The sequence below is a fragment of the Neolamprologus multifasciatus genome, chromosome 17, assembly GCF_963576455.1.
Source record: "Neolamprologus multifasciatus chromosome 17, fNeoMul1.2, whole genome shotgun sequence".
Taxonomy (NCBI): domain Eukaryota; kingdom Metazoa; phylum Chordata; class Actinopteri; order Cichliformes; family Cichlidae; genus Neolamprologus; species Neolamprologus multifasciatus.
The window spans coordinates 24,997,967-25,008,162 of NC_140455.1; the positions used below are offsets into that span (position 1 = coordinate 24,997,967).

The following is a 10,196-nucleotide window of genomic DNA, read 5'->3' on the forward strand; positions in this document are numbered from 1 at the left end:
TCTTTGAGGTCCTTTATGTTCTGTTTGTCTCTTCTTTCTTTTTCTTTTTTTTGTTTGATTTTGTGTCTCTGATTCAGTTTTGTCCGATCACTGAATCAGAGACACGGGGCGATCGTGGCTCAAGAGTTGGGAGTTCGCCTTGTAATCGGAAGGTTGCCGGTTTGAGCCCAGGCTCGGACAGTCTCGGTCGTTGTGTCCTTGGGCAAGATACTTCACCTACTGGTGTTGGCCAGAAGGGCCGATGGCGCAATATGGCAGCCTCGCTTCTGTCAGTCTGCCCCAGGGCAGCTGTGGCTACAACTGTAGCTTGCCTCCACCAGTGTGTGAATGGGTGGATGACTGGGTGTGTAAAGCGCTTTGGGGTCCCTAGGGGGGACTAGTAAAAAGCGCTATACAAATACAGACCATTTACCATCTTGTTTTGTGACATACACGAGGGGCCCATTTAGGACCTGCAAGAAAGCCTTAATTTGTTTAAATGTGGAACTCTTGCGAAAACGTGCTTGGTGACATTTGGTGCTGTTGAGGTGACCTTGAAAAATGATTCTGCATGTCAGGTGATGTGTCTTCTTTATTTGTTTCAGCAGTTCACATAAAAACCAAATGACTCACTGATCTGATGGTTATGGTGTTATAAAGATGATAAACATAACCTAATTTCCTTCACACAGCTCCAGCTGTCTGTGGTAAAAAGCAGTCTGTCCAGTTCATTTTCTGGTAGAGTTCCTCATACACCAACTGAGAACTAATGGTCAGTGTTGGGTAAGTTACTTTAAAATAGTAACTTAGTTACATTACTAGTTACTTCTATCAAAAGTAACTCAGTTACTTCAAGTTACTCGTTACTTTCAAAGTAACTAGTTACTAGGAAAGTAACTTTGGTTTTACTCAGAATTCTCTTGTTAATGTGTTGCTTCCACAACTTTGCCAGTCTTCTAGCTTGCTTACTTGCCACAAGTGCACTGTGCCACCTACCAATAGAAAGGAAAAGATAATGTGCATATTTCCACGAGAGAAATCCCACGCCTGGACCGTCACTGACTGCTGCCATGATTCTAGCCTATGTCACAGCGTCATGTGCACCTTTTACATCCAACACAAAAACTGCAGTCGTGGTGCTTTGATTGTACTCAGAACTCGGAAATTCTGCCTTCTGAATAGGAAGATGTAAGCAACACCAGACTGCAGATGAGCTGCATACAGGGCTGGACTGGGACAAAAAATCGGCCCGGGCACTTTGACTAGAGACCAGCCCACGATTATAGGAAAAATCATAAAGCCTTTGAATGAAAACAAACGCTGTTGTGACAGTGATGTTCACTGTTTTGATGGTATATATGCATCAATCTATCAATCCTTTGTTGTAAGATTCAGATAATTATTTTTTAAAAGCTAGACATTTTAAATGAGAATAAGAAAGAAAAGTATTTCTTTGTGCCCCCGTCTCCTTGTTAATGCCCTACCTGCCCCCCCTGGCAAAACTTTACTAGATCCGCACCTGCACAGTTACCAGCTGTCAGCTACCTAAAAAAGGATCCTGGGGTTTTCTGTCTCTCAGAAACAGTTCATAACTTCCCTTCAACTCATTCATGTCACCTAAAAGGTAAACCTGTTTCTCCATCACCTGTTCAGCTCTGATGATTCAGTAAGGACATCTCCTGGTTTCATCTTCATGTTTCCCTCTCACCAGATAACCAAACTGATATCATGACCAGCAGCTTTTTTGCAGCTGTGGTTCCAGCAAACATCAGCTGATACTAGAAATTAATATTAAATAAATTCTAACAACAGCTGATCGAGCTTAAACGTGCTGCTGTTGTTTAACGCGACATCGGCTGGTTTCCTGTTTCTGGCGCAAAGTGGGCGATAAACAAACAAGAGAGCCGATCAGCTGATCATTGATCAGTTTTTTATGATTGAAGTAGAAACGGGAGAGGGAGGGGGAGAATGAAAGAAGAAGAGGCAGCTGTGCAGCAAAGACACAGAATAACTCCAGCTTTGTGTCTTTTTCATTGTAGCTGAATTACGGGACAAACTGTTCCTTTTCACCTCAATAAGAAACGCGTAATGTTTTCTCTGAATACCAGACGGGACGGTTGGCAACTCTAATAACTTATGAACAAAATAAAGTTCAACATCATTAACTTCATAGCACCCACCCAGCTGTATAGAAACTCCGTCATGCTAGCTAGTACGCAGTACGGAAAAAATCGGAATAACGAAAATAAACTCCACCTAAACTTGGTTTATATCTGACCCAGATAGACTGCAGGTCATAACTTCTTACCTGAAGTAAGTGATTGCCTGCCAAAAACTGATTTCCAATGTTTCCGTGTATTTTTTATGTGTAATATCTTTATGTATGTTGGTAAATAGACTTCGATGAACAGCGTTTACAAAGGGATTATATATAGAATTAAAAAATTATCTGTTTTTTTCAAGTATCTTTACAGCTCTGTGTTATTGTACTTACATTATAACCAATCCGGTCCTTTATCCTCGCTGAAAATATTTTTACAGAACTATTGTAATATTTGCTGCAATTTCTGCTGTTCAACTACTTCTTACAAAAGACATTTTTAATGTTAATGATATTTTTTAACTGCATAAATAAAGGTTATATAAAAGTCACTGCCAAAAACTGATTGCGGCTTCGACCTTGTTACACGAATGTTGTTTGTGGCTCAATATGACTTTATGTCATCCATGAGGGATGCATTTAATATATGTTTCACATATTATAGCCCAACAAGTTACTTATAGCAGTTTAAATACGAGCAATCAGTTTTTGGCAAATACCGGAAATCACTTTTTGGCAGACAATCACTTTTTGGCACAACACCGACGGCCGCCTCGGGTCTCTTTTCTTTCTGCGTCCCCTTTCCCTCCTCCACCTGCTGGCCTCCACCACTTGCTAATGTTACAGAATCTGTGGAAGCTCCGCGATAGCCACCACACGAAGTAACGGGTAACGACCCTATCTAAATCCCAGTAACGACTAACGCGTTCCTGATTTTGGCATAATAACTACCGTGCTCGTTACCACAATAATGACGTAGTTAATGTAACGCGTTACTTAATAACGCGTTAGTCCCAACACTGTCCTTTAGTAATGGCATATGATGCTTACTTTGTAGTCCAGACCATCCAAAAACCTTCACTAGTGGTGAGTGAAATTCTAGCACTACTTAGCAGATGCTGTCTGTGTATCTGTGCTTTGTCTAAAGTTAAAGATTGCTAGCATTAGCGCATATTATAGCACTCCACTCTTTCATCCTAATATGGTCGCTTCATGGTTCAAAAACACAACAAAGTGATAGCCAAAATGCTAACACTAAAGAGTTGAAATATGTAAAAGCAATGAGTGACATCTGCAGCTGAGCATTAGAGCCTAATTAAGAAATAAAATCTTGTGGAGATTAAACCTGATGTTCTAAGTCAAACAACTGCCATGGTTGCTATACGCTCTACAAAGTGCCTCATGTAGATGAAACAACTTGATTAGCCATCTTAGCTAATGTTAGCAATGTACATTTTCTAATCTTCAGGTTTCTGTTGCCATACCTCCCCTGTGTTCCGTACTTCATGTTTAGACACTCATGTCTTCATGTTTTAACTCATTTGGTCTTTTCTCCTGTCTGTTTTGTTCCTATATCTGTTTCTCTGACTGCCCCAGTGTCAAGCGTGTCTTCTTCTCAGTGTGTTTTCTGTTTTATCGTGCTAGTCTCTTGCTCTGTGTTCAGTGTGTTCAATTTTGCTTCCCTCATCTCGTTATGTCTATTAATTCCAGCTTTGTTCCTCTGTGTTCCATCCACTTCCCTATATCACCCTGATGTGAAGATAAGATAAGATAAGATAAGATAAGATAAGATAAGATAACTTATTAGTCCCACATGTGGGAAATTTATTATATAGTGTCAGTTTTCCTTTGTCCTTTAGTGCATTTTTTGTCTGTCTGGCTCCTTCTATGTTCCAGGTTTTAGGTTTTTCTATGTTCTTTATGTACCACACCCTTAGTGTTTAATTTCACCCAGTTGAAGTTAGTTGCTCTAGTCTCAGCTTACCTTTTGTTAAGATTCAGTTTCAGCCTCTCTTTATCTGCATTTGGGACTCAAATTTTGGGTCCTCATCCTTACTCCACATGATTTGCGCACCCAGACTGTGACAAAACTTTCTTTCTAATTTCATTATTTCCACTTTATTCTTAAAATAGAATTTTTGACTTGAAAATGAACACTAATACTTGTTTTGTTTTGTTTTTTTAATCAGCGTGGCCTGGCCCCTCTTTAATTTGGTCTGTGGATAGTTCCCAAACAAAGGTATCTGTAAAAGCGTAAACATGTCATGGTCCTGAGTCTGCCGACTCAGTGTTTTGTGTATCTTTATGCTGCTTATGTTTCTACATGCTCCTGAGTATGTATTCTGTTATGATTTGCCGGTTGTTAGGTTTCTGTTCTGTGCTTACTCTGGTCCCACTTCTGTGTTCTGTCTGTTTATGGAGTCACACTGTTTGTTTGTGAATCTGTCTGTTCTCTGTGTCTGAGTTTCCTGTTTTATTCTGAAGGTCCCTGTCTCGTGTGAGTGTGTTCATTTTACGTTTTCCCCGTCCCGTCAGCTCTGACTTCTTCCAGGTGTGTTGCCCTCCTGTCTCTCATCCCCTGATTACTGCTGTGTGTATTTAAGCCCTGTGTGTTCTCCTGCCTGTTGCCAGTTTGTCTGTGTTCCACGGTGTCCTGTCCCTCGTCTGCGGCTCTCTGCCTCTCTCCCCCCGTTTCGTATGTTCTCAGGTTTGTTATTTCGTTTTTCCTGTTTAAGTTTCTTTAGTTCCCTGTCATCCCTCACTGCCTGTTTGCCACTACACCACCCTGTAAATAAACATCACTCGAATCATCAGTCATCACCTGCATTTTGGGTCCTCCTTTCCTCCAACACCACACGGCTCGCCTCGGCAGCCATGACAAAACAGGTGTGTCACATTCCTGCGCTCACCACAGATCCCAGGAGATCTGAGATTGGCTGTGTTATGTTTCTCTCTGCGTGCAGATGGCCACTTGGCGTGATGGTCGAAAACATGAAAAGATTTATATTTTATAAGAAGTAAGTGGTGTGTAGATTTTTGGCCATTTTTAACATCCTATAAATTACAAAATGTTTGAAGTCACCAGTCAGTCTCACTTTATCTCAGTCGCACTAAAATTTGGTAAAAGTAGAACGACATTCGACGATATTCAAATCTTTTTTTTCTTTCTTTTTTTCTTTTTGGATGTAGTCCACAGCTTTTGTAATTTTTTTATACTTTGGTCAAAGTATTTCAAACACCAAAACAATTTCTCTAAGATTTAAAGAATTTTTTTTTTTTAAATCAGCATTAGGGAAACATTATCTCTGCAAAGATTTCTAGGACAATTCAGAGGCTCATTACTAAAAAGGCCAAGGCTCTTCCAGAAATTTTGATTTAAAAAATAATAATAATAAGCCTGTATTATGTAAAAGCGCCCTCAACAGGGAAGTTTAAAATGATGTGTAAAAAAAAAAGAAGAAGAAGAAAAAAAAGCAAAACTGGCTTAGATCCCAAACTGCCACAAAATGAGATCAGTCTTCTCCTGCCACTTTTTCTGGGTATTCCCCCTCTGTCATTATGTCAGTATTATGGTTATCCTTATAAAAAGAGGAAGTTGAATGTGGTTAATTAACCGAGATGTTTTCATTAGCTCTGACTAGGCAGGTAGGTGATTGGTGGAGAGGGCATGCCAAGCAGGAGTCACCAGAATAAAAATGTCCCTGTCATATTAATGGGAGACTAACTGAAGCAGAATAATAGTAGGTGAGGTAGTGGGTTTCTATTTTTAACTTGCCTTTTACTCACTTTATATTTTTATGTTTGTTTTTTCTATTGAACATCATTAAAATACATAAATATCAGTGTTTTTGTGCTACAATAATAACACTAGTGCAGTCCTGATGAAGCAGAATAGACTTGTTTGTATTTTAAAAAACAATATGTAGTACCTAAGGGTCTTTTAAGATTTTAAAAATAACCTTTTACTGCACTTATCCTGGAATCATTTATTCTACAAATGGAAAACTGTAAAAGTCGAAGGGATGGCTCCTCCACGCCGAGAGAGGGTGTGCATTGGTTGATTCTCGGTCATTTCCCCCTGCAATCACCTCTTCTCTTGATCAGGGCAGCTGCGAACAGATAGATGTCTGGATGTGACTGTCAGCGGAGGACTTTGGAGGACTGGTGACCAAGCAGGTGGAAAGAACCTTCAGAATAAACAGATAAATAAGGTGGAAACAAGGCAGCTGCGGATGCAGATAACGACTCAACGCGCACCCGTCAGTGTGATTTACAGTCCAGTTGGCAATGGTTCTGCTGGTGGCGGATTAATAAACAGTCATAAAGCTTTGGGAGAACAGCTGTGTGTGTTGCAGGAGGACGAGGGTGAAGGCACTGATAGGAGAAAAAGGAGGAGAGAGGGAGAGTGTAACGGAGAGAGAAGTGAGTAGATAAAGCCAGGATTATGAGTGCACTGCCTTACGACTCGCTGTCGGCTCGGCCGAGTCCCAGCAGACAAGCTTTGGACTGGGAGCATGAGCAGCTAGCTGTGCGACGACTGTCTTCACGGAGTCTTGACCTGCTGACTCCGCCTCCTCTTCCTCGTCGACCCTCTGCCATCCCTGGCTACCTGCTGCCTCCATACCAAGGTCAAGAGGAGCAGCTCCGCCTGCAGCAGCAGCAGCAACAGCAGCGTCTCTCCTTGTCCGTGTGCTCAGAAGCCTCCCTGGCGCCCCCTGCTCCTCCACCTGTGGGTGCTGGCCCACCCTGCTGCCATTCCGTGGGAGTCATGCACCTCTTGCGTCTGGGTCTCCTAGCCTTCAGCTGCCTCTTCTGGGCAGCTGGACTGGCTATCTTCACACTGGGTGTGTGGGCTCAAATTTCCCTGGCAGACTACATGATGCTCTCCGCCAACCGCTACCCCAATGCCCCGCTCATCCTTCTGTCCACAGGTGCGGCCATCACAGCATGGGGCTTCCTGGGTTGCCTGGGGGTGGCTGCAAACCTGCCTTGCGTGCTAAGGGCTTACGGCTTCTTTCAGCTTGCTGCACTTGTAGCCGGTTTGGCAGCAGGACTCTCGGGCCTCTTCTACCGTGAAGAAATTGCTGGTGGATTTCGCAGTGGTTTACAGCGAGCAGTGGCGGGCTACACAGAGGATGAAGGCCGTGCTGATGCTCTAGACAGCCTTCAGAGGGCTCTGAAGTGTTGTGGAGCTGACGGTTGGCGCGACTGGCTTGTGTCTGACTGGGCTATCCAGCATATGAACTTCCTGCCCATTGAGAACGGCACCTCGGTGTCTTTGCCCGACAGCTGCTGTGTGAGGCGAAAGGGTTGCAAGAATCGGCCTCTTCTGGCAGATGACGGTGACGGTGTGGCTGCCGCGGGGATCCATCCGCATGGCTGCTTCCGCAAAGTCTTCAGCTTGGTCAATGACAATGTCTTCCATATTGCTGCTACTGTGCTGGGGTTAGCCTTCACACAGATTGGAGGCATTGCCCTGGCTTGTCTGTTAGCCAATAAACTGGCACCGAGACAGCATGGACGTGTAGTAGCACATTAATACTCTAATTACTAAGGCTAGCTGGTGGATTGGCCATTTGAGTTTAATAGAGTTGGGAAGTTTGAAAAACCCCAGGAATTTGTAGGACATATATAACACTAAAAGTTACTCAAACATATGACACGTGATTCTTTGACAAATTCTGAGACAAAACAGTTGAAGGTCCAAACTTGTGTTCAGAAATCCAGCACATTGCTTAAATTCCTTCACTGTCCTTCTTTACAGCTAGATGAGGGAAGCTACAGATAGCTGCCAGGGAAGTCAATATGCTCTTTTTCCTCTTTGCATTGCAAAATCGGGCATTTTCCTGAAAAATTTAATACCTTGGGGCTGAGCACTCTATAGATTACCAAACTGATAATTGTGTAGTTAACATTTACTTTAAGATGAAGTAAATGCATATTGCAACTTTAATCTTCTTCTTATATTATCCTTCAGCGGTTTCAGTCAAGTTACTACTTTTGTGCGTCGCTTTTCCCTTTGCAGCTGTATTACACTCACTGGCCTCAGCATGAATAATGGAGGTTGTCTTCTCATGTAATGTTTTTTGTGCTACATGCAACAGCGTAGGAACAAGTGGGTTTGCGTAACAGACTTCAGATCTCACCCGGTGGCAGTACAGTGAGACATTTTCTCCTTTTTGCTGTATGAATTAATTAAGAAATATTTAAATGATGGCATGAAATAATATACCTCTCTGTGTTACATACTTGATCCTTGGACCTTTTCACCTCTGGCACACCTCAGTCCTAAATGCACAGGAATGTTCACCAGCTGTTTTCCACTTTGATCGTTTAGTCTGGCTGTGCTCACAGATGTTTGTATCTACTTCATTTAGTTTTCCCATCTCAGAGATCACTCTGCGCTGGTTTTGGTGCTTTAAAAAGAGATTAATATTACTGTCTGGTATTTTGTGTTGTTTTTACACCCAGTAGTGCGTACTAATTTCCACTGTGTCGAGAGCTTTGGTTAGAGAGTTTATTAAATTATGACTGCTTTCAAACAGTTTCTTCCAGATGTCACTGTGTTGTTCCAAAGCACATCATTGAAAGGTATGACTAGAAACACACACTACTGGCATGAAACAACAAGCAACAGCAAAAAGTTGGGTTATATAAACATTTGTCTTGCTCTTCTTCTTAGATTTTTAGCTTAGCATTATACGTGTGAGACATATGCAACGTTATAAAGAAAGTATTTCAATAAGATGAATGTGAATGTGTTTTACTGTACATGTTTTAGTATTACTATGCACTGAAATTATATGAAACCCTTTCAGCCTTCTCATTATGGTGCATCTCCTCATTTCTTCCTTTTTATTGTTCTTATTAATGTAATATATGATAAACGTTCCCTATTTAATAATGCATAACTGGTATATGATTACCAGCTCTGCAAGCAAGCATGACCTACTCTGTAAACTATTTATGTAAACAATAAACAAAGAAAACACTTGCCTAAATATGGGATATAATGTTGATTGCCACAGTCTGCTATCCTCAATTATGTTAAATGTATAAATTCTGGTAATGAAGAATTCATGCATAATAAACATGTTGTGAAGCTCTTTGGGGTTCGAATGTGTTTTTCTTTCTCTTTAATGTTGATTTATAGCCTTCATCTTTAATGTGGGAACTGTTTGCATGCATTTTAAAGAGCTATAGAAGCAGCTCTATGTCTTTATTTCGTTGGGAAGGTCATGCTGAAGGTGTGCCAAAGCAGGAAATTCTCGTTGCATTGAGAAGTAGATCATGGCTGGGACCTCTGGCCACGCAAATCTGAATTATTGCTAACTGAGTGACATCTCATTTCTGCTGTGCACCTGAGACGATGGTGATTAGATCTGCCCTTGAAGGGAGATAACAGAGTGCAGCATATACAGCATATGCACAGCTGAGGGCGATGAAACAGAGCACCCTGAGCCAGCATCGATTGGTCTATGGAGCACAAAATAATAAATTATGGAAATGGAAATTGTGATCAAGTCTTTCATACTCTACCCCTACATTTACCTTAAAACCAACATCTATGACTGTTAGATGTAGAGAGACTTTAGGCTATGACCTCTGAACAATGACAACCATTTTCATGACCTAATTATGCTATTGATTAGCCTACATTGTGCTCTAATAAGGTTTCTGTCTGATTAGGCTGTGCTTGTTGTATCCTATTTTGCCCGAGGTTAGGCCATGCCTCCACCTCCAGTTTAATCAAACCAGAGAGGAGCTCTGAGAGAGATTTGGACACCTGAATTCAGACAAACGCCAAACTTTTTATGCTCTATTTCTAGTTCATTTGAATTGAATCAAAGGTCTGAACCCAGCATACACGATTTTTTTAATGCCATTGCATGAAATCAAAGGCTCACCAAATACAAAAATAAATGTCTGCAAGTTATGCACATAAACACAACATGAAAAGTGGGAAAATAATCCGTAGTCATTGAGCTAAATAATAAAACATTTACTGCTACTACTAATATTAAGCTCAAGTGCTTCAGCCTTGCCACAGGCTACATATTGTGGAACCCCCAAACCTTTAAGATTTTTAACCTACTCAAACAAATGTGGCCTTGGG

General features: G+C 41.5%; 1 protein-coding gene across 1 annotated transcript; it reads left to right on the forward strand.

Annotated features, from left to right (window-relative positions):
* The first annotated feature begins 2,537 nt into the window (after positions 1–2,537).
* LOC146499455 (tetraspanin-7-like) lies at positions 2,538–10,163 on the forward strand. Its single transcript, XM_085137850.1, has one exon. The coding sequence runs from the start codon at positions 6,525–6,527 to the stop codon at positions 7,617–7,619; it is 1,095 nt and encodes a 364-aa protein (XP_084993976.1). The 5' UTR covers positions 2,538–6,524; the 3' UTR covers positions 7,620–10,163.
* The last annotated feature ends 33 nt before the right edge of the window (positions 10,164–10,196 follow it).